The sequence below is a fragment of the Lotus japonicus genome, chromosome 2 (genome assembly GCF_012489685.1).
Source record: "Lotus japonicus ecotype B-129 chromosome 2, LjGifu_v1.2".
Lineage (NCBI taxonomy): Eukaryota > Viridiplantae > Streptophyta > Magnoliopsida > Fabales > Fabaceae > Lotus > Lotus japonicus.
The window spans coordinates 11,992,872-12,017,790 of NC_080042.1; the positions used below are offsets into that span (position 1 = coordinate 11,992,872).

General features: G+C 39.0%; 2 protein-coding genes and 1 long non-coding RNA gene across 4 annotated transcripts; all 3 read right to left on the minus strand.

Moving 5' to 3' along the window:
* Positions 1 to 10,568: 10,568 nt before the first annotated feature.
* On the minus strand, positions 10,569 to 11,641 carry LOC130735258 (uncharacterized). 2 transcript variants are annotated; one of them, XR_009018355.1, is made up of 3 exons: positions 11,596 to 11,641; positions 11,367 to 11,510; positions 10,569 to 10,664 (listed from the first exon to the last, which is right to left on the minus strand). It is a non-coding gene; the product is annotated as an uncharacterized LOC130735258 (long non-coding RNA). The 2 variants fall into 2 exon arrangements; XR_009018354.1 differs by having other exon boundaries at positions 11,367 to 11,495; positions 11,596 to 11,610.
* A 3,264-nt stretch (positions 11,642 to 14,905) lies between these two features.
* On the minus strand, positions 14,906 to 17,672 carry LOC130737593 (ascus wall glucan endo-1,3-beta-D-glucosidase-like). Its single transcript, XM_057589406.1, has one exon. The coding sequence runs from the start codon at positions 17,332 to 17,334 to the stop codon at positions 15,058 to 15,060; it is 2,277 nt and encodes a 758-aa protein (XP_057445389.1). The 5' UTR covers positions 17,335 to 17,672; the 3' UTR covers positions 14,906 to 15,057.
* Positions 17,673 to 18,423: 751 nt separating this feature from the next.
* On the minus strand, positions 18,424 to 24,694 carry LOC130737594 (glucan endo-1,3-beta-D-glucosidase 1-like). Its single transcript, XM_057589407.1, has 2 exons — positions 21,955 to 24,694; positions 18,424 to 18,555 (listed from the first exon to the last, which is right to left on the minus strand). Exon 1 carries the CDS (start codon positions 24,181 to 24,183, stop codon positions 21,955 to 21,957), a length of 2,229 nt encoding a protein of 742 aa, XP_057445390.1. The 5' UTR covers positions 24,184 to 24,694; the 3' UTR covers positions 18,424 to 18,555.
* Between the last annotated feature and the right edge of the window lie 225 nt (positions 24,695 to 24,919).

Consider the following 24,919-nt stretch of genomic DNA (forward strand, 5'->3'; position numbering starts at 1 on the left):
TGCTGTTTGGTTTGAGGTAGGCATGGAGGTAGATATAGGCAGGGGTTGTTCAGGTATAACTACTAAAGCAGAATCAGAGTTAATGCTTTCAGTAATTACCTTACTTGGACTTCTGATGGATGTGGATCTGGTGAGTTGTGCAGCCCTGGCAGGATCAGAAGTGCGTTTTGATCTTCTTTCCCTTTGTGCTTCTGAAGCAGGGTCAGATGCCTGCTGTGATTCTGCCTCTTTTTGCTGAAGTGGACCTTTCAGAGGCAGTTTCCTTCTCCTCACCAAGTGCACTTCGTCAGAGTCTGTGGATTCTTCAGCGTCTGAGGATTCCCTTATACCCTGAAGCACATTCTGGATGATCTCATGGTCATCCTGCTCATCTTCTTCCTCAACAATAACTTTTCTCCTCTTGGCTAGAGGAACATCATCATCTTCAGTCTCCTCACCGGAGGAGTCTTCCCATGAGTCTTCAGAGCTTTCAGATTTAGATACTTGACGTGATTGAACTGAGGTTCTCTTAGAAAGTCTTTCAGGAGAGGGTTCCCTGATGACCACAGTCTTGGATGCAGCTTTCTTCTTTGTAGGTTCCTCCGTCAGAATCCCTTTGCCCTTAGGATCTGAAGGCTTGCTGCTTGTTGCCCTCCTTGATTTCCTTGTTGCCAACTTAGGGGGACTTTCAGGAAGTGTTTTGACAAACTCCTCAAGAGTGATAGGATCTCCTTGTCTTCTGAGCATTCTCACATACTCCAGAATACATGCTGGATTATCCTTTTTGGACCACAGAGGAAAATCATCAATAGGGTAGTTCCTCTGACGAACTTCATCAGAAGTGTCTTCTCTGGGAACAACTTGAACTTTCTCAATGATCTGCATTTTCTTCAACTTTGTTCCATTGAGAGCATCGCCAATAGACATGGCCAGATCTTCATGAAGTCCAATCTCTGACAGAGTCTTGACAAGCTTATTCTGGACGAAGATATCTGACAGCAGCCTTCCATACGGAATGTAAGAAATGAACCTCTTGTTCTCAGAACCAGTTGTGGTCCTTGATTTCTCAACGCATTCCTTCAGATAATTGAAGAGCAGGAATGGCAAACATATAGGCTCACCTATAGAAATGTAGTACATGATTACCTTTTGAGTTGCATTCAGGTAATCAGTTCCTCCAGTTCTGGGGTGAATGCATTGAATGAAGATCTTCTGCCAAATCTTCATCTGAGGCTTCAAGTCCTTTATGTTGTACTTGGTTTTCTCCTGAGACCAGTTATCATAAAGCGCCTTGTTGACCACGTTCCTCATTCCAGGAACATTTGCATCAACGTTTTTAATCATTTTACCTTGCTGGAACTCCATACCCAGCAGCTTCGCAATGGATTCTTCTGAAATCACGATTTTCTTGTCCAACACATGAGAGACGACGTAGTAGTCTTTGCAAACTGCGTTTTTCCAGAACTCTTCAACTAATTTGTGATAGATCGGACCACAGAGCCTGTTGAAGTAGCCAGACCACCCTTGCAAGTTGACTTGATCCCTGATGTCGAACCCATGTTCAGCTAGGTTGTCAAAATCAACTCTTGCTTCACAGCACACATTCAGTTCTTCTGCTTTCTTGACACATGTGACTACATTTGGCGCATTCAGAATCTTCTGTGCTTCTTCAAATCTTTGATTCTCTTGTTCTTCAGTAGTTTTTTTTGAAGAGGCAGATACATTTGCCTTGGGTTTCCTCGATTTGCCCATGATTCTCAGAGAATGAGGTTTAGGGTTTAGAGAGAAAGGGGAAATGTTGGAGGGAGGAGTATGAATGAATGCAATGCACACGAAGAGTTTCAAACCGTAAGTGTAAGTGAGTGGAAGATCGTGTGTGATAGTGCATATAGTGGGTTTAATGGTAACCGTTGACAGTTTTAAGAAATTAAAGGCAAAATCAACGGTTATAAAATAGATAGTCTGAAAATAGCATAGTAGAGGAGAGTAGGCATCATCATTATAGCAGATATACCACGCGACTCAAGGAACTATGGCACAAATGAAGTGACACGTGTATTGTTGCCAACCACAGAAGGTTAACCAGTGGGTTAAGTGCTTCTGATCGGGTAACTTCTGAAAGAGGTAACATCTGATGACTTCAGAGGTACCATGGTCAGAAGTTCTGAAGAAAACCTTACTCTGGACAAAAATCCATGTTCAGGTTTTCAAGAATAAATAAAAACCTATCTTCTGCTAAGGGCTTAGTGAAAATATATGCCCACTGATGGTCAGTATCAACATACTCTAATGATAGAGTGCTCTTCTGAACATGATCACGAATATAATGATACTTTACCTCTATATGCTTTGCTCTTGAGTGTAGAATCGGGTTCTTGCTGAGTGAGATAGCAGCTGTGTTGTCACAGTAAATAGGAACCTTCTTCAGAGACAAACCATAATCCTCCAGATGATTCTTCATCCATATGGTTTGTGTACAGCATGTGGCAGCTGAGACATACTCTGCTTCAGCAGTTGATAGAGCAATTGTGTTCTGTCTCTTGCTTGACCATGTGACAAGATTAGATCCAAGGAAATGGCAGCTTCTAGAAGTGCTTTTCCTTTCCACTCTATCTCCAGCAAAGTCAGCATCACAAAAGCCTGAAAGTGTATACTCTGATGTTTTTCTATACATCAAGCCAAGGTTAGTGGTTCCTTTCAGATATTTGAGGATCCTCTTAACAGCAGTTAAGTGAGTCTCTCTAGGATCTGATTGGAATCTAGCACAGAGATGCACACTAAACAATATATCAGGTCTAGAGGCAGTTAAGTAAAGAAGAGAGCCTATCATTCCACGATAGAGCTTCTGACAAACCTTAGAGGAAACTTCCTCTTTCTCAAGAATGCATGTTGGATGCATTGGAGTCTTAGAGATGTTGCAGTCACTCATGTTGAACTTCTTCAGAAGTTCCAATGTGTACTTCTTCTGATGGATATAGGTTACTCCTGGTGGTTGATCTATTTGAATTCCCAGGAAGTATTTGAGTTCTCCCATCATGCTCATTTCGAATTCGGCCTGCATCAACTTAGAAAATTCCTTGCACAAGGAGGGATTAGCAGAACCAAAGATGATGTCATCAACATAAATCTGAACTATAAGAATATCATTCATATAGGTTCTGCAGAAGAGAGTATTGTCACCTTTACCCCTTACAAACTCATTCTGTAGAAGAAAGGAGCTGAGCCTTTCGTACCACGCTCTGGGAGCTTGTTTCAATCCATAGAGTGACTTCTTGAGCTTGTAAACATGATCTGGATATTTGTCATCTTCAAAGCCAGGAGGTTGTTTGACATACACTTCTTCTGAAATGTAGCCATTGAGGAAGGCACTCTTGACATCCATCTGATGGAGGGTGATGTTGTGATTTACTGAGAAGGAGATCAGTAGCCTTATAGCTTCAAGCCTTGCTACAGGAGAAAAAGTCTCAGTGTAATCAATCCCTTCTTGTTGACTGTAGCCTTGAGCCACCAGTCTCGCCTTGTTTCTTGTTACTTCTCCTTTTTCATTCAGCTTGTTTCTGAACACCCACTTGGTTCCTATGACATGGAAACCTTTGGGTTTAGGCATTAAGGTCCATGCATCATTCTTGGTGAACTGATCTAGCTCTTCTTGCATTGCCAGAATCCAGCCTTTGTCCTCAAGAACTTCATCAACTGATTTGGGCTCAATGAGAGAGACAAGTCCCTTCAGACTCAGAAGAGTCTCTTCTGAAGGTTTGAGCATAGACCTGGTTCTGACGGGAGCATCTTTGTTGCCAATGATCAGTTCTTCTGGATGTGAAGCAACTATTCTTTTCTTCTTCTGAAGTTGATCAGAAGTTGTTGGAGCATCTTCAGATGCTTCTGCCTCTGGAGCAACATCCTCTGAGTTGTTCTTCGGTTGATTTGCCTCTGAACAATCAATGCTTAAATCTGCAAATCTTTCAAACAGCTTTGACTTTTCTGAGCCAAGCTTATCATCAAATCTAATCTGGATAGATTCCTCAACAGTTTGATGAATAATATTATAAATTCTAAAACCTTTAGATCTTTCAGAATAACCAAGAAAATAACATTTTAAAGCTTTAGAGTCGAATTTACCCAATTGCTCCTTAGTGTTGAGCATATAGCAACAGCTTCCAAAAGGATGGAAGTAAGAAATATCAGGTTGTCTTCCTTTGCATAGCTCATAGGGAGTTTTCTCCAGAATTGGTCTAATGGATATTCTGTTCTGGATGTAGCATGCAGTGTTGATTGCTTCTGCCCAGAAGTGCTTGGCCATACTTGATTCTTGCATCATGGTGCGAGCCATCTTCTGAAGAGTTCTATTCTTTCTTTCAACTACTCCATTTTGTTGAGGATTACGAGGACAGGAGAAGTTATGAGAGATTCCTTGGGAGTTGAATAATTCTTCAAAAGCTTTGTTCTCAAATTCTCCACCATGGTCACTTCTGACAGTAATCACAGAAGATTGAAACTCCTTCTGAACTAGGGTAATGAAGTTGGTAAACACAGTGTGTGTTTCATCTTTGTGCCTTAGGAACTTTACCCATGTCCACCTGCTGTAGTCATCTACAATGACTAACCCATACTTCTTTCCTCCAATGGATTCAGTCTTTACTGGTCCAAAAAGATCAATGTGAAGTAGCTCAAGGGATCTTGTTGTAGATACCACATTCTTTGCTTTAAATGGCTTCTTGGTGAATTTTCCCTTCTGACAAGCTTCACATAGAGCCTCTGATGAGTACTTCAGACGAGGCAATCCTCTGACAAGGTTTAGCTTGCTAAGTTGAGAGATTTTCCTGAGACTAGCATGTCCTAGACGTCTGTGCCAGATCCATTGCTCATCATTAACTAACATGAGACACTTGACCTTCTGAGATAGCAGTTCAGAAGATCTGATTTTGTAAATATCATTTTTCCTCTTCCCAGAAAATAAAACAGATCCATCTGTTTGACTAACAGCTTTGCATCCGGTTTGATTGAAGATCACATCGTAACCTTTGTCAGCAATTTGGCTTATGGAAAGCAAGTTGTGAAATAATCCTTCCACCAGAAGTACATCATTGATAACTGGAATTTTTCCATCTCCTATAGAGCCTTTTCCAATGATTTTCCCTTCTGGTTTCCTCCAAAGCCAACGTCTCCTCCTGACTTAAGCGGTGTCAGTTCTTGGAATATAGACCTTGTGCCCGTCATGTGTCGCGAGCATCCACTGTCCAGGTACCATGACAGGTGTCTTAACTGAGCTGCATAAGATGTCTGCAACAGGAATAATTTTTGTCTTAGGTACCCATATCTTGGGTCCTTTCTTGTTAGTTTTCCCAGAAGTTCTTGGAACTTTGGGTGCAGCAGGAGGATAATGCATAGGAACCTGAGTATAGTATCTAGACATTTCAAGTTTGAACTTTCCCTTTGGTTTCACCACCTTTGGTTTAACCTTCTCTGGAATGACAGTGCCAGCGGGAACGAAATGCTTATGCAATGGTTTGCGTTTGGGCTCAGATGACTCATCTCTCATGGATTGAGAGTAGCCAAGGCCACTTTTCCCATTTCTGCTCATGCCATAGATCATTGAAGCCATAAGACTTCTGTCTATGCCCTTTGCAAGGAACTTTTGAAACGCTTTCTCATACTTTGTCTCATACTTAACATCAGACGATGCAAGTTGATCTTCTAACACATCATTTTTAGCACGAAGAACAGCGTTGTCATTAACAAGAGTATAGTTTTCTTCCATGAGTTCAGAGACTGACTTCTCATGAACTTCTGAAGCGCTATTTTTGACAGCATACTTTCTCTTAAGCTCTTTATATTTACTTACTAAAACATCATGTTTCTTCATTATTTTAGATAGTGCAGTTCTTAGTTCAGATGGAGAAAAATTAGAGAATACCTCATCGTCATTCTCAGAGTCTGAGTCATCTTCTGAAGCTTCAGTACCTCTGCTGGTGGTAGCCATCAGAGCCTCCACAGCTTCATCTTCTTCTGACTCAGCTTCATCAGAATCAGTTGCATCAAAGGTTATGAGAGCTTTCTTCTTGAAGACTTTTCTTGGTCTCTTGTCTTTCTTAAGCTTGGGACAGTCACTCTTGTAGTGCCCAGATTCCTTGCACTCGAAGCAAGTGACTTCCTTTCCAGATGATTTCTTCTGACCAGATGAAGATTCATATTTTCCTGAACTCTTCTTTGGTCCTTTGCTTTTGCTATGTCTGTTCTTCCAGAGTTTGCTTAATCTCTTTATGAAAAGAGATAGCTCTTCATCACCAGACGCATCTGATAGCTCTTCAGAGGAATCTTCCTCTTCTGCCTGATAGGCTTTTGCTTTGTCAGACTTTGACTTAAGAGCAATAGATTTGTCTTTCTTCTGAGGCTTGTCCTCCTTGATTTCAATCTCATGACTTCTGAGATGACTCACGAGTTCTTCTAACTTCAATGAGTTCAGATTCCTGGAGAGTTTCAGTGCAGTGACAAAAGCTCTCCACTCCTTAGGCAAACTTCTGATGATCTTCTTGACATGATCACCAGTAGAGTAGCCCTTGTTTAGTACTCTGATTCCAGCAATCAGAGTTTGAAACCTTGAGTACATCTCCTCAATGGTTTCACCAGATTCCATCTTAAACTGCTCATATTGTTGTATGAGAGCAAGAGCCTTGGTTTCCTTGACCTCTTCATTTCCTTCATGCGTCATGACCAAGGAGTCAAAGATGGATTTAGCTGTTTCTTTGTCAGAGATCTTCTCATACTCAATATATGATATTGAGCTGAATAGCATGGACTTTGCCTTGTGATGATCCTTGAAACGCTTCTTCTGAGCGTCAGTCATTTCAGAACGGGGGATCTTCACTCCTGAAGCATCTACTGGATCAGTATAGCCTTCAATGACCATATCCCAGAGATCTGGTTCAGTGCCAAGGAAATAACATTCTTTTCTATCTTTCCAGTACTCAAACTTTTCACCATCAAAGATTGGTGCTCTGAGTTGATTGTTGTTGTTGTTGTTGTCAGCGGAAGTATTGGCTTAGGCCATCGTTTGTTTTTCACACAAGGTTCTGGATCACTGAACACTGTTAGGTGTTTAAATCAGAACCGGAGCTCTGATGCCAATTGAAGGTGCGAAAAACACTAGAAAGGGAGGGTTTGAATAGAGTTTTTGAATAAATAGTAAACTTTTTGTTTCTTTTCGAAAACTCAAAGATAAGAACTAGGTGCTGAAGTATAAGAAGTAAAGCACACAAGTATTTTATCCTGGTTCACTTGAGATAAAAGCTCAAGTTAATCCAGTCCACCTGTGAAGGTGATTTCTTCCTTCTTCTGATGAAGGCAATCCACTAAAATCAATGAGTGTTACAACTGCACTTGCAACCTGCTAAGTGACTAAAAATACACTGATTTTCTCACTAGTATCCTCTTAAGAAGCTGATCTACCGATCCTCTTAAGACTAGCTAAACACTGAATTAGCCTTGATTCAGTTCACTTAAGATCCGACCAACCTTGGTCTCTTAAGAAACTTTACAATGGGATGTAAAAGGTTTCGGGTTTACAATGAGTGCTTCTAATAAGCTGATAGTAAACTCAGATGTTTAAGAACAGTGAAGAATTAATGCTAAGAGAATAGGTTCGTATGTGTTGAATGTTTTCAGCAAAGTTTCTTAGTCTCTTTCTTCTTTCTTCAGCCTTTATATACTCCAAGACTTGTGATGTAGCCGTTGCTAGGGTTTTAACCGTTGGAGTGGCAATTCTGTAATATCAGACTGCTAGGCTGTACAAGGTAGGTGGCGGACAGACTGAGACTTGTACGTCGTTGTACTGTGATAGTGACCTGTCCTTTCACCAGTTGACTTGAGATCTGAAGGCTTCAGATGAACGTTGGTGAAGCTTCTGATCATCGTCAGACTGAAGCTACTGAAGCTTGGATTCTTCTGACCTTGCAACTTCTGCTTCTGAACAAGTTCCTCAGAACTTCTGATCGTCAGAGCTAGAATAGCTTGGGTCTTCAGAGCCAACTTCTTGCCAGTCTTCAGAACTTGAGTCTTTTGCTTCTGGACCGTTCCACTGGAACATCTGGTCTTCAGAACTTCTGACTCTGGTTCTTCAGATCCTCTTGAGAGCTTGTATCTTCAGAACTTCTGAAGGATTTGCCACTGTTCTGAACGAACATGGTACGCTTTAAAGCTCTCTTTTTAGTATCCCTTAGTTCTTCTTCTGAATGGATAGACTTGGGTCAGATTCAGAACCTGTTTGTCACAACTAAGAAGACAAACGTTAGGGTACCACAATTGTTCATCATCACAAACCTTAATGTAATCATCAAAACATAGTGATGCAACCACTGATCAAAACTTGATCTTACAAAGTCACCATCAGACTTTTCTTGGTCTTGAAGTGCTTCTTTGGCCTCTTGTCCCTTTTCAGTTTTGGACAGTCACTCTTGTAGTGCCCTGATTCTTTGCACTCGAAGCATGTGACTTCCTTAATTGAGGACTTCTTCTGGCCTGAGGATTCAGACTTTCCTTTGGCCTTTCCAGAGCCTTTGTACTTGCTCTGCCTGTGCTTCCAGATACGGTTGAGCCTTTTTGAAATCAGAGTCAACTCATCTTCATCAGAATCTTCTGATGCTTCTTCAGATTCTTCTGCTTCAGCTTGGAGAGCTTTTGACTTCTCAGATTTAGCCTTTTCAGATTTGGATTTCAAAGCTATAGATTTCTTCCTCTGATCTTGCATCTCTGAGCGCTTCAGCTCATGACATTTCAGAATGCTGATGAGTTCTTCTAAACTCATACGCTCAACATCTCTTGTAAGCTCTATTGAAGTCACTAAAGGCATCCAGCTTTCAGGAAGACTTCTGATGACCCTTATGACATGATCTTTTGTAGTGTAGCTTTTGTTGAGAGGTCTTATTCCAGCTACCAGCAACTGAAATCTGGAAAACATGTCCTCTATGGACTCGTTGGGCTCCATGATGAAGGACTCATACTTCTGGATCAAGGACAACGCCTTTGATTCTTTGACTTTCTTGTTTCCTTCATGAGACATCTTCAAGGATTCAAAGATGCCCTTGGCAAACTCACGATGTGTAATCTTCTGGTACTCTTCATAGGAAATGGCACTCAGAAGAATAGCTCTAGCTTTGTGATGTTGTGAGTAAAGCTTCTTTTGTTCACCAGTCATCTCTGATCTGGAGATTTTCTTGCCTTCTTCATCAACTGGACGCTCATAGTCATCCACAATAATATCCCAGAGATCTGCATCGAAGCCCAGAAAGAAACTCTCAATTCTATCTTTCCAATATTCGAACCTTTGACCGTCGAACATGGGAGGCTTTGCATTGTAACCATCTTTTTGCGTTTCATTGGTGGTAGCCATTGTTTTTCACACCGGCCCGGATCACTGAACACTGTTAGGTGTGGTAATCAGAACTTGCGCTCTGATACCAATTGAAGGTATGAAAAACGGTAGAAAGGGGGGGTTTGAATAACGTTTTCAGAATAAAACTTCCACCTTAAATATTTTAACAAATCTTTCGAGAACAAAGTGCTTAAGATAAGAGATAGAAAATCACACAAGGATTTTATCTTGGTTCACTTGATGAATCACTCAAGCTAATCCAGTCCACCCGTTAAGGTGATTTCTTCCTTCTTAGAATGAAGGCAATCCACTAATCAGGTAAATGTTACAACTGCACTTGAAACCTACAAGTGACTAACAATACACTGACTTAGCTCACACTAAGATTCACTCTCTTAGTCTTCTCTAGGATCCGATCAACCTTGATCTCCTAAAGGTAACTAAACAACTGTTTAAGAAAGAATGTTTACAAAGACTTTGCTTCTGAAAAGCTAATAGTAAACACAATGAATTCAGATGAAAGAATGCTTAGAAGGTTTGAATATAGCTTGCGCGTGTGAGATTCTTCCAACCGCATCTTTCAATCTTCAGCCTCTATTTATACTCCAAGGATTAGGGTTTGAACGCTGCATGGGAATGCTACCGTTGGAGGGCAGTTCTGGAAATTCCAGCTTCTGTTGTGGCTGAGAATGTTAGGTAGGTCGTCAGGATAGTACATTTGCTTTTGTACTTTGGAAAGTGACTTGACCTTTAACCTAGTAGACTTCTGATCAGGGGAATGCTTCATGTTGGAACTTGTGAAGCTTGTTGATCAGAGTCAGAGGGAAGCAGAGATCCTCTGACCGTTGTACCTTCTGATTCTGAACTCAGAGGGAAGTACTTGGTCTTCAGAGCCATCTTGCTTCTGGACTTCAGAGTTTCCACTTTTCAGCTTCTGGATCATCAGAGTCTTCTACACCATCAGAACATCTGAACCTTCAGAGTGTCTGGGTTGTCAAAACGTCTGGATCTTCAGAACTTCAAGTGAATTCACAGTTGAATAATAAACTTAAAACAACATACAACCCAAAGGGTGGAGGCTCCATTTGAGACATAGAGTGTCCTTCAAATGAAGCTTGAGACATCAAATATGAAATTAGAACAGTATAATCAACTTATTTACGAATAAACTCATTATTTTTTAATCAAATCTAATAGTTGAAACCGAAAGCATGTAGAGGAGAGGGTACCTTGTGAACTCGAGAGAGATCCTTACGAAAGAGAAAGAAAGAAAGCAGTGGGATACACTTAAAACATAAACTTTGTTGGAGACCAGAATCTGCATAGGAAGTGAGAGCAATAAAGAGAGAATTCAAGATTACAATGTGAAAAGGTCATACAACAAATATTTTATCACAATACTTAAAAAGGGTATTTAGCGGATTCAAGTAAACAAACTTTGAGTAAACCAAGTAAAACCATTCACTGTGACTAAACCATTCTTCAGATTTCAGAACTCAACTGTTTATGCATATATATCTTATTTACTTTCCCCACTAATATATGTTGGAACTACAATACTCATATTACTTCAGTATTGGACTATTGGTGCATTTAAAAATGAAATACTAAAATCAAAGATTGTTCAATCATTCATATTTTACCCAATCTCTCACACGGTGAACATAGATAAACTACACTTGCAAAATATCAAATCCAGGAATCGGATACTTCTCATACAAAGAATGTGTAACCTGACATATTGGGCTAGTCTTCCACTCAAAATTTTATATATGTCATTACTCTTTAAATTAATATAAGCACCATAACATTTTTACATTCACAAACATAAAGATGAATTGAATCATGATGAGGAAAAGAAACAAATAAACAGTTAGCAGTAAGAGAAATACCTTAACAATTTAATATATGCATGGGTACATACTTAAATTCATGAACATCAAAATGAATGGAAGCAGTAAGGGAAAAAGAAACGAATAAACAGCTACCAGCAAGAGAAAGGCCTAAACAATGTCACTACCATGTACAATCATCAAAATGAATGATCTAAAAAGGTCATACAACCCCAATGGTCTGATACTGTTGTATTTGATTTGTTTGTTTAGTTGTCATTTGGGAGTTTGATGATGAGTTGCTTCATGCGGCTGACCTGTTGGCACAGAAACTTCAAATGGAAAGAAGCATAAAACTTTCAAAACTCGATCGAACATAAAAACCAAATCAGACTTTACTCAAGTACACATATATACCTTCAAGTACACAGATATCAGATACTTAGGATATCAATCAGTATCATCAACAGTCTCCATTTGTAGTGTATCCGTTCGTCCACTCTGTTTGTGATTGGAAAGAATTTTTTTTCTTTTTCTCTGTTATGGAAAATGCTCGAATGATGATAATGAACTTATTTTTTCACGGTTCCAAACTTAAGTATTGCCCAGATCTTATTCTTCCCTTGATAGCTGTTTCATTTTTTTACTTCCACCGCATATCTGCTTTCTTTTTCTAATAGATCCATTTGATCCTTTACCTAATATAATACATGAATATCAATTGTAAATCACCTACTGGGTGCCTTTCTTATTTTCTTCTATAATTGTAATTGATCAAATTCCAATCTCCTAAATTTTAATGTATAAACCCGTGAATGGCTTACTTTTTTAGTGAATTAGAAAACACTTACCAACTAAAATAATCTGTTTTATACACAAATTAAGACATGTTAATATATCAAATATTTTTAAAATAAAAAACACAAACCAACAAAAAATTATCAAGAACTACGTGGCTTTGAATTCTCCATCGGACTTTGGAGATACGTAGGAGCGGGCATCAACAACCGTCAAGCCAAATTTGTAAATAAAAACCTTTTTTTCTTAATAAAATATAAACTATTCTTTAATCAAAATCATTTCTTGGGGTGGAATAAATGAAAAGCTATCTTCTTTCATACAATTAATTAGGGTAACCATTTATAAATGGACGCGTAGGGTGCTAGTACCTTCCCTACGCGTAATTGACTCCCGGACCCGTTTTTGGTTTCGAAGACTATATTCATATGGGTTTTCTAATGTTTTCCCTCTTAAAAAACATTGGTGGCGACTCTTCTGAATTATAATGTTTGTAGCGTCGTCCCGCCGCAATCCTGGTTGCGACAGTATGTGCTTGTAGGTGTTTGCTTCCCGAGAAGAAGTATTGGAATTGGCTCGTATTCTTGGGATTCAACATGGCTTTGTTGTCGTTATCACGAGGTCTGATAATGGTGGTGTTAGCAGGAAGACTTTTATGATATTAGGATGTGAGAGGGCCAGCAGATATGTTCCATACAAGGAGGTCTTAAAGCGTCAGAGCACCGCCACTAAGAAGTGTAATTGTCCTTTCCGGCTTCGAGCATCCGCAACCAAGGAAGGGTGGAGGATTATAGTGATTAATAATGGATACAACAATCATGAAAGATCAGAGACCTTGATTTGCCATCCATATGTCGGTCGCCTTTCTAGTGAAGAAAATGTCATGCTTGGAAAAATGGTTGACAACAAGGTTAAGCCAGAGAATATGCTACTTGCATTGAAGAATGTCAATCCTGGTAATCTCACCACCATCAGACACGTTTAAAATTATGTGTTGTATTATGCTAGTTTAAACAACAATAGTGACTTCTAATGTATTGTAATATGATATATTAAACTATTGGATTATGTGTTGGATTATCTGTTTCTGTTTTTACCTTTGCTTATGTTTCTAGTGAATTTGCTTATGTTTCTGTTTCGGTTTCTGATATTTTCGCACTTTAAAGTGCGTAGCGGACGCACTTCAAAGTGCGTGAACTACGCACTCCCAAATGCACTTGAAGGTGCGTTGTTAACACACTTGAAGGTGCGCAGTTAACGTCCTTGAAGGTGCGTAGTTCATGCACATTGAAGTGCGAAGTATTTTTTACCAAGGATGTTTTTGGATTTTACGTTACTAACGGAGGTGGAATTAGATGGGGGTGGTGGACAATAACAACTACCTTAATCTTTAGGTCATATTATTTGATTCCACTTGTAATTACATCCTTAAAATTTAAACTTTTTATTTAAATCATTTAGTTTTAAAAACTTTTAATGAACTCCTGCCACACAAATATCATTGAATTTTCAATTAAGTTTGGACACATTAGAAAGAAGTTGATTATTCATTTCAAGTATTCATATCTAGTGTCTTACTGTCAAGACAAGGGCTCAATCGAGCTCTTGATCTAAGTCGAGGACGGTATCTACGGAATCCAACTATGGGAACCAATTCCGACGATGTAAGTGAGTCCTTTAGATTCGACGACTTTAGCATCGTCATCATTCATCTTTTATGTTCATGAAGGGCCTCAAAATCAATCCAGGAGAAGAAAACGTGGATGAGGGCTTCGATCCTGGGACCTAATCCTCCCAACCCATATGAATTTGATATATGATGCAATTTTAAAGTTTAATAAGTGAAAAAATAATTAGTGAAATTTGGTAGAATTTCAAAGGATTTTGTAGCATAAGAGATTAGAGTTCATTCAGTGTAAAGAGATGGAAAATTGGGATTTATAATTTTTTAATTCAAATTTAATATTTTAGCTAGTGATTTTTTATGTGAACAACATCTGCAATGACTATATTTATTTAATTTGTGAAGATTTTTCTTAGAAAATTAGAATGTAAGAGTTTTAAGTAGATTGATATGATGGAGAGATTTGATTCCCAACAATTAAATAGTAAGGGACTATAGGAGGGAAAGTGCATTTAAACCTAAAATTTACTAACTGAATAATTGACATGTCCATATCATAGTTAGAGCTGTCAATATGGGTTCAAACTCGCGGGCCAGCTCGACGGGTTGGCTAAATGAGCCGGGTTGGGTTGGTTAAATTCCAGCTCGAAAAGAACTTGGGTTAGTGCAACCCGGCTCGTTTAACCCACGGGTTAGACGGGCCAACCCGTGGGTCAAGCGAGCCAACCCGTCGGGTTAGAGTTATTTTTTATTAAAAAAATTATTTTATTTGTCTTTAATTCTAGGTTAGTTTTATGGATTATTTTTAGATAGAAAAATGGAAATTTTCATTTCTTTAAATTTGAGTCGATTTTTTGTGTTTTATTTATTTTATTCTATTATTTATCTCATTTTAAATGTGACAGTAAAATAATTGTGTTCTTAAATCCTGTAAACTAAATTCTTTTTCTATATTTCAAATGTGAGATAAAAATAATTGTGTTGATAAACCTCTTTTTTATGAGTTGATACCAATATCTATAAGTATTTTTTTAAAATTTTATAACATTTTATAACATTTTCTAATCCAATTTCTCTATTTTTTATATTTATTTCACTCAACCCGCGAGGCAGCCCGCCAACCCGCGAGCTCGTAGCGAGCCGGGTTAAGTTCATATTTTCCTGGCTCGTTAAGACACCGAGTTGACACAACCCAACCCGTTTTCAACCCAACCCATACGGGCTGACCCATATGGGCCGGGCTGCCCGTATTGACAGCTCTAATCATAGTCTTTGTTTCATATTTAATATTACGAATACATAATATATATTCAATAATTCATATCAAAACATTAAACACTCAATACTTCATTTCATATTATATACAGATTAGTATACAATATTCTTAACACTCATACAAATATTTCATTTAACACTCTTTCCGATGACTCTTATCAACAATATTACCAGAACAGTACTTAATGGCAATAATGGCCAAACCAACATTGTCTTTCATGACCAAATCCTTGATCCTCATCATCACCTCTGCTGTGAATCCACCATAACATATTAGTCATTGAGTTGCCATCATCAAAAACCTTCAAGCTTCTTACTTTCTGTAATGCACTTTCTTTATCATAAGTCCCTTCCATGGCATAGATAAACCCTTTCCAACCTTCTCCAACACCTTTCCTATTCAAATTTGGCAATGTCCACTCCACAAGCTGCTTCATATAACCAACATCTGAGAACAAGGCCTCAGTAATTGGTGACAATGGCAGAACATGAATCCCAAGCCTGCACTCTCTCCACTGAGCAGGTGCAAACCACAATCCACTGTCTCTCTTGTTAGCCCATAATACACTAACTACCTTGTTCTCTTTGGTAAAATCTTCATCATACAATTTATCTCCCTCATTCACATGCCACCACATTTGAGCTGCATGAATCTCCAATGCTGCAAGTGTTGATCCAGTGGCAATAAGTTGCGTGTCACCATATGCAAGACCCATCAATGCTGCTGAATAATATGCATTCACGGCTTCACTTGTGCTCTCTTGATTTCTTCCATCTGCAAACTCAGTTAACCCTCCAGCCCAAGAGTGAAATTTATAGAGGTCAAAACACCTTAGACTAGTGTAATTAGAGTTTGATCTTCTTTTCAATGTCATAAAATCTGCCATGAGTGAATAGGCTTGAGGCTTAAACTTTCTTCCCCAAATTGGGTCAATCTTTGCAAGCACTGCAATTCCATAGACAAAGTACCCCAAATGATAATGATGATCATTGTAAATACCAAACCCAAAATCTGCACCCGAGTCTTTAGACCCTTGTTGGGTAACAATTCCACCCCATTTGTCATCATAGAGAAAACCATTTCCATTGAGAGTTCCATTCAACCATAGCTCAATGGTCTCCTTCAAGAACTTCCTAATTGCTGGTATCACATCAAGAAAGGACACCTCCTCAGCTATCAATGCCAACCTTGCTGCCCTTGCTATCATCTTCCCATAAAAATAACATGATGTTGTTGTTATTCCTAAGGGGTCCAGAGCCTTCACATCATCAGAAAGTGCTGTTAAAATTTGTTCATGGAATTCCTCATTGACGCCCCTGATGGAATGCCAAGTAACAGAAACTGGATTGGTTTTCAACATCCATGAGTCTCCAACAACACCAACAAGCTCTCCATCAATGCTTCTGTACTTCAAATCATGCAGGACAGTTACATCACAATCATTAGAAGACAAAAGTTGAAGATGGAGTGGGTGAGCAAGTATTAACAAGTCTCCCCACCCTTTCTTTTCCCATTTATACTCCACACAGAATGGCTTTGTAAACTCTGCTTCCCCAAAGACAGGGTAGCAACAACTGAACCTGTTGAGGATTACCTCATACTTGGGATCAGAATCAGGCAACACCACTATCCTGATTATGCCAGAAAACCCATCAGAGGTAGTAATCTCAGAAAGGCTATGAGTCCAGCTACTTGGGGAGGATGTGTATATGAGCCATGTCTGGTTATTGTTGAGCTGCAAGGTGTGTTTAGTGAGGGAGTCATTGGATGAGAATGATATAATGGCATGAATGGTGGTGATGGAAAGTGGTGTGGGAGTTTTCACAGATGCTGTCACAAAAGGGCTTCCTCTGACAAGGAAGAACCTCAGGTTAGAAGAGGGAATGTCCAAAGTGACACTGAGATCATTGAAGGAAGAGATTACATGTTTCCCGTGTGAATCTGAGTTGGTATTCTGAGAGGAAGAAATGGTGATGTCAGGGCTAAAGAGCTGGGTTATGAAGGAAGAATTGGAGGTGCATGAAGGGTAGCAAAGGGAGAGGGAGGAGTTTGACGATTTGATGAGGTAAGGGTGAATGTATTCAGGTTGGTCTCCATTGTTTAGGACATAGTTTTGTAGGACATAGTTTTGGAAGAAAGAGTTTGTAGGCAGGGGAGATGAGAGTAGGTTTGGGGAGAAGAAGTTGGAAGGGTCAGGGAGAACTGTTGAGTGGGCTTGAGGGAAGAGAAAAGGAGTTTTTGGTTGTTTGGGAGGAGGAGGAGGTGGAGGGGGAGGAGGAGATTTTGGTGGCGGTGGTGGCGGTGAAGGAGGTGGTGGTGGTGGTGGAGGAGGAGGAGGAGGTGGTGGTGGTGGTGGTGGAGGAGGAGGAGGAGGAGGAGGTGGAGGTGGAGGTAGAGAAGGGGGTCTTGGTCTTTGTCTTGGTGGACTTTTAAATTTTCTTGCAAGTTTCTTCAGCATGGTGAGGTTGGATTTTGGAACTTGGTTTGGATTTGGAAGTGGTGGATGTTAAGTTAGTTGGAGAGAAATAGAAAGGTTGGTTACTTATTTTATATTAAAGAGAAAAATGAAGTAGAAAATAAAAGAAAGGAATTTAGAATTGTATGAAGAAAGGAATTGATTGTTGAAAATGAAAGGATGCTAATAATATACAATTGTTATACAACAAAAACAGAATAAAAAATTGACATGAAAAAGAAATTATGCTATTCCTTGGGAACTGGGAAGGAATCGAGGAAAGAAATTCAAGGTTTCTGTACTTGAATGTCCAAGGAAGAGATAGCATGATGAGGTCGTTTAGCATTTTATTAGGTACCTTGTTTCGAAGAAAGATCTTTCATTAACTTGTTCAAAAGAATTCTTTTCCCATTTGGAATAAAAAAAAAATTATTATAAATTAGAATACTTTACATTATACATTACAATACAATGAAGTTATTCATGCATACAGCTATTATGCTTTCCTAACGAAAAGGTTAATCTAAAAGTACATTACTTTTTCACATGAGCATAATGCAGAAGAAAACCATCACTACCCATGAGCACAAAGTTTCTGTATTACTTTCCGCATGAAATTGCATCTGTCTAGTTAATGGAAACAAAATCTAATAAAATCATGCCACAGTGCGAAATTCGTTTCTGCAAATTTGACACATAATGAAATTGCACAAGCACTATTCTAAAAAAAGAAAATCAAAGCTTAGGTTAAAAGAGTGAGATACGTGTAGAAAGCTGGTACACACGGCGCGGTACTTATAAATAGACACATGTGATGGAAGTTGGAACATTCGTTTTCTTGTTTGTTATCTAGAAAAAGAGTGTAAAAATTATGTAAAATATATGCAGATAATATTATTGCTTTGTTTCTTTGGAGTGTTTATATTGGGTAACCATTCCAAATTCAAATGCACATAGATAGTGAAAAGCATAAACAGTTCATGACATGGCAGTATGGCACTACAACATTTTCAGTCTTTAGCAACCTCAAAAGTGTCAGCATAGCTACAGAAACTGTTGTATCAAACAGACCATACCTGGATCATTCCCTCTCCATTAGAGAACTTCCACTGGCTTTGGTAAAATTAAAGTGATGCATTGTTGTCCTGTGTATGTGTAGACCACTGCAGTGATACTCCTGGATGGTTGATTTGTAGCTTGTAGATGAACTCCAATATAACAAATCTGCATTTAGCAGTCATTCAACTCAACATCTATTTTGCAGGTGGGGTAAAATTTACTATCTCATAAGTCATAAATCAGCACAGAACACGTTTTTTCTTTTCTTTTTTTCTACAGTTAGAGGGTTTGTAAGTTTCAGCACTCCTAAGTTCAAATAGTGAAATAAAAGCAGGGAAAAACCAATCCCTACAAAACCCAGAACAGACAGGGCCTGTACCCAGATTTCAAAACCACACAATGATATATAACTTAATTATTATTGGTATGCTTAAACTTATAATCCCTCCTCAATTCTCCTCAACTTTATGGAATATTAGAGAATGCCTATGCATATGGATCTGGATGGGTATCTGAGATTCCAAGCAAAGTCATTTGCATTGATAAGACTGGGATGAAATTACCTACCAATGATCTTTTTCCTTTGAGCTCAGGATGGTGAAAAGCTGGATGATGATGGGATAAAACACAATCTATCAAATCCCCATCGGAGCTCTTCAACAAAAGAACAAAAAACCATGTAAATGAATACAAAAATGCATGGACTGTTATCTTCTGTAACAGCTTCTAAAGCAAGCAGATGAAAATGCCTAAATGGTCTTGATGGCGGGATTGTTGATCTTTTTAAAGAGAGCACTGAGCCCCCTTAATTATGCAACTCCAAACCTGGTCTAAAAGTTTGGCAAGCATTGAAGTGAGAATGAGAGAGTATGAAATCTGAGGCAAGGGTGGGGGGGGGGGGGGGGGGTGTCAAAACTGGACTAATTGAAGTAACAAGCAAGAATACAACAAGGGCAGGTTCCATAGGTAGTAGAGTATTTAGGGAAGTAGAAGCAGCCAATTTCAGGGAATGATTCTGTGAAGTTTGTTTTTGGACAACATGATTTGGTTGTATACATGGGTGTTGTCTTTGTGGGGAGCTGCAAAAAATGGCTTTGGTTTAATATTATGCTCCCACACCATGAAACACTCTAGTGCCAGCACACAAAATAGGCCCTGACCCCAAATAGATGGGGGGTTGAATTCTCCAAGTTTACTTTTACTTCTCACAAGGTTTGGGTTAACAGTGAATAATTACTCAATCAGCACATCTGTGTAAACATGGAATGTTCTTTTCTCCCGTTAAAATTTGATCAGCAGTCAAATCTATAATACTGGTTTTCCTTTTTTTGCTAAATTTTATTTTGAAAGACCAAGGCCAAAAGATTGTAGGATTAGTATCAGTTTCAAAGAAAGGACACAAGGAGAACAACCAATGTCATATGCATAGGACCAAAACGGGCTTTGCATTCTATGACACACTCGGAGGTGTAAGCTTTATTTGGTCAGCATCATCCTCAACAGTATGCATGAACAAGATTAAGTAACAGAGGCTATATGGAAAGCTTGCAGGACATCATAAAAGAATTCATATAGAAAAGAATGGTGATAATAGTGCAACTAAGACAATTTGATTCAATGGAAATGAACTTTTGATCCCATCTGCTGCTCTAGAAAACAACAAGGGCCTTCCACACATTATATTTAGTTTATGGTTGTTCTAAGTAGATATCCCTCTCACAGTCTCACATGTCATTTTTATTTAAAAGGGGTGGAAAAAGTACAGTGTGGTCATGTGATAACAGAACAAAACACATGCATGGAAAAAATGTTTCCCATAATAGATAAAAATATTTGAACCATAAAGGCAGCACTCAAGATATAATTCATCAAAATTAAGACATAGATAAAAAATAAAACACTTAAACACAATAAGTTCTCTTGCTTAATGCTTGTCATGACTATGCAATATAAAAACAAGCCTTGTCTTGGTCACAATCAGGGTTGTTAATGGCGGATAGCGTAGTGTAGCGGCAAGCCCAAAAAACGCTATTTCGAGCGCTATTGCGGCGCTATAGCGGAAAATAGCGCAAATAGCAGTGAATAGTGGAGTAGAGGTGAACCCCCAGGCCGCTACGCTATAGGCTATTGCGCCGCTATAGCGCACTATTAACAAGCCTGGTCACAATAAGAGAAATATATTCCCAGTTACATGCTTATAAAACTAATAAGTGCTGGGATAGATCTGAGGGACTTTAGAGTTAAGCTGCATGCTCAATAGTGCGCCTAGCAAGAGAGAAATTTGGAAAATGAAGGAGTCATTTTCATTCCGGTGTTCTAATGGCACCATAATGTATTGCCTCAGACACAATTAGGATACAGCAGTTTCATTTCATGATCACAATGACTCTAAATAAGTAATGCTTCAAGCATCAAATTTATTCAGTCTCTAATTTATAGGATTCAAAAGAAAAGTAGACTCTAATTCATATATTTGACAACTTGTTTGAAATAAATGATTTCCAAAACATTCAGTATAATACAGCAATGCACATCAGGTAGCATCAAAAGGACAAGCGAAGCAACAAATGTTGAAGGAGGTTTCGAAGTTGTCATAAAATCTGTTGAGAGAAATAGACAAACTCATCCATGAGACAGTGGTTCTTTTCGATGTCTTTATCTCAGAGAGCACCACCAGGAGCCAAAGTTTCAAATTTTATTTATTTATTTACTTTCTGTCAAATCCAAACTTTTATTAAATGCCTAATGGCACATAGAAATAGCACAGTGGGCTGGAAGCCAAGCTCAGTTTCACCGAAACATGGCTATTATAATTAACAGTTAAGTAGGAAAAACTTAGACGTTCCTGTAGTCTCCTAAAAAGAAAATATTATCACCTGCACATGCTAATGTGAAACGTTTTCAATATACATCTTTCAATTAAGTTTTCCTTTGATCTTGATCAACAAATGAAAATGAAGGGAACACGAGAACACAGATATCAGTTAAAACAAATATTGTCATTTTCTTGTCACCTTTGACAGTAAGAGATCAGGATATGTGTAACATCATTAGAAACTTCTCTATGTGTCTGTATTTCATCACGAAATCAACCAACTAACTCTCAGTTTTAACCTTTAAAGTGCACACTTCAATTGCGAAGAGTCCCAAATACACAGATTTTTGCTGCTTTCAAATGCATTGATATTTCAATAAAATTTGGCATTACTTACCAAGATTAGACAAATTTAATTTTCATTACTCATATATTGCTTCCTTAATAATAGTTAATGTCTCCAAATTTCAGAGGGCATCCATCAGCTAACAGCTAATTTTTTTTAATTTTAAAGCTGAAAAAGCCAAAAATGCACAAAACAAAAATAAAGGGAAGCTGCTAGACAATGCAACCACAAGGTTCTTCATGACACAGTAAAGATAGACAATGAATTCAAAATTCCACACAAACAGACTTTATTTACAAACAAATTGTAAGAGACATATATCAGTTGAATACAGAAATAGGTACAATGCAAGAACTACTAATATCTTCTTTTCTTTCTAAGTATTTGAAATCATTAACAATACCTAGTGGCAGTAATGACCAAACCAGCAGTGTTTCCCATGACCGAATTTCTCTTCTTCATCACCTCTGCTGTGAATCCACCACAAGAGATTAGTCAATGTGTTTCCATCATCAAAACCATTTAAGCTTCTGATCTTCTGCAATGCGCCTTCATTATCATAAACTCCTTGCAATGCATACACAAACCCCTTCCATCCTTCTCCAACACCTTCCCTATTCAATGCAGGTAATGTCCACTCCACAAGCTCCTTAACAAAATCAACATTTGAGAATAGAACTTCAGAAATAGGCAGCAAAGGCAAGAGCTGAATCCCAAGCCTACACTCTCTCCACTCAGGAGGAGCAAACCATAGTCCACTGTCTCTCTTGTTAGCCCATAACACACCAACTACCTTGTTCTCTTTGGTAAAATCTGCCTCATAAAGCTTATCTCCTTCTCTTACATGCCACCACATTTGAGCTGCGTGGATTTCGAAAGCTGTAAGTGTCGATCCAGTAGCAACCAGATGGGTGTCTCCATATGCCAAACCCATCAATGCTGCAGAGTAATATGCATTCACAGCTTCACTGGTGCTCTCCTGATTTCTTCCATCACCAAACTCGGTTAACCCTCCAGCCCAGGAGTGCAATTTATAAAGGTCGAAACACCTTAGACGCGTGTAATTCGAGTTTGATCTTCTGCTGAAGGTCATGAAATCTGCCATGAGCGAATAGGCCTGAGGCTTATATTTCCTTCCCCAAACTGGGTCAATCTTTGCAAGCACTGCAATTCCATAAACAAAGTACCCCAAATGATAATGATGATCATTGTAAACTCCAAACCCGAAATCAGCCCCAGTATCAGTAGAACCTTGCTTTGTAATAACCCCTCCCCACTTCCTATCATAGAGAAATCCATTCCCATTAAAAGTTCCATCCAGCCAGGGCTCAATGGCTTCCTTCAAATACTTCCTAATCTTTGGAATAACATCAAGGAAGCTCACCTCTTCAGCTATCAATACCAACCTTGCTGCCCTTGCAATCAATTTCCCATAAAAGTATGAAGAATTTGTTGTGATTGCAGATGAATTCAGACCATCAACATCTTTCAAAAGGGCTGTAACAATTTCATCACGGGACTCATCTCTCACACCCCTGGTGGAATGCCAAGTCACAGAAACAGGATCAGTTTTCAAAAACCATGAATCCCCAACAACACCAACAAGCTCCCCATCAATGCTGCTATACTTAAAATCACTCAGAACCGTAACATCGCAATCAGTATCAGACAAAAGCTGAAGATGAAGAGGGTGAGCCAACAGCAACAAATCACCCCACCCTTTCTTCTCCCACTTATACTCCACACTAAACGGTCCTGCAAACACAGCATCACCAGACACAGGGTAACAAGAACTGAACCTGTCAAGAACCGCCTCGTGCGTCGAATCAGAATCCGGCAACAACGCTATCCGAATCACGCCGGAAAACGCATCAGAGGCAATCTCAGAGAGGCCATGGCTCAACCTGATTGGGGAAGAAGCATAGAGAATCCAAGTCTGCCCATTGTTAAGGCTAAAAGTGTGCTTGGTGAGGGAATCATTGGAAGAAAAAGAGAGAATGGCGTGGATTGTTGAGATTGAAAGAGGGGTTGGTTGGGTAACAGAAACAGTCAAAAAGGGGCTTCCCCTGACGAGGAAAAACCGCAGATTTGAAGAAGGGATATCCAATGTGACACTGAGATCATTGTAGGATGAGATTCTATGGTTCAAATGGGGAACTGGGTCGGTTTTCAAAGAGGAAGAGATGGTGAGATCGGCGTTGAAAACCTGGTATATGAAAGCAGAGTTGGAAAAGCGAGATGGGTATGAGAGGGAAAGAGAGGAGTTTGAGGATTTGATGAGGTAAGGGTGAATGTATTCAGGTTGGTCACCATTTTTGAGAGTGAAGTTTTGGAAGAAGGAGTTTGTGGGTGGTGGTGTGGAGAGCAGGTTTGGGGAGAAGAAGTTGGAGGGGTCAGGGAGGACAGTGGAATGTGCCTGTGGGAATGTGAATGGTATTGATTGCTTTGTGCTTCGTGGCATCATTGGTGGCGGAGATGGTGATCGAAGTGGTGGTGGTGGTGGTGGTGGTGGTGGTGGTGGCAATTGGGGTGGTGGAGATGATGGGGTTTGGTGGGTTATATAGGGTTTGGTGCGCTTTTTAAAGCTTTTGTTGAGGGATGTGCTCACTTTGTGCATTAGTTTTTTCAGCATTTTTCAAGGAAGTAGTTAAGTGTGATTAAACTTTAAACAACTCAATGCTCATTCAAATTGAACTTGCATTAACTTGCTTAACCAACAAGGCGGTCCAACCAATACGTACATTTGAGAAACGGTAGTTGTCTTTCTCAATAAATGATTATCTTAGGGTTTAATCTAGTGATTTTTCTTACGAAAAAATATATATTAAATAATTTTTTGAGATATAATTATTATGTAATTAACAAGTTTTTATTGACTAAAATATTGAATCAAAATATATATGAGTCTATGACCATAATATTTTGAAGACAAAGTTGTCAGAGGTAATAATTGAGTATTGACTGGTGTGAGAGATTAGTCGTGTGATGATACCTTTGGTGATGCTTAGCAAACATCGATTTGTGATTTTATTATTCAAATGGATGATGGATTTGTTGGATTTTGGATGAGATTTGTTGGAGGGGTATGTCAGAAGTTTATTGGGTTAGATGGTCGGTGTTTGAGGAGAGGGTGTTTTTGGGTTCAATAATGGGGACATGAATGAATGAGGGTGGGGTTCGTGCGTGGGAGTTAAGAAGAAACAATGGTTTATTGAAGTTGAAGCAAACGGGTATCTTGGGCAAGCAAGCTAGGTATGTGAATATGACCATGTCAAGAAAGAAACCTGAGGCATTTTTGGTAGAAATGACAAGGAAGGGATCACATTTAGAATTTACTAAGATGTGACTTGTCCCAACGAGGACAAAAT

Coding starts and splice junctions, on each gene's coding strand:
- LOC130737593 (XM_057589406.1), bottom strand. CDS start 17,334: ATGCTGAAGAAACTTGCAAGAAAATTTAAAAGTCCACCAAGACAAAGA.
- LOC130737594 (XM_057589407.1), bottom strand. CDS start 24,183: ATGCTGAAAAAACTAATGCACAAAGTGAGCACATCCCTCAACAAAAGC.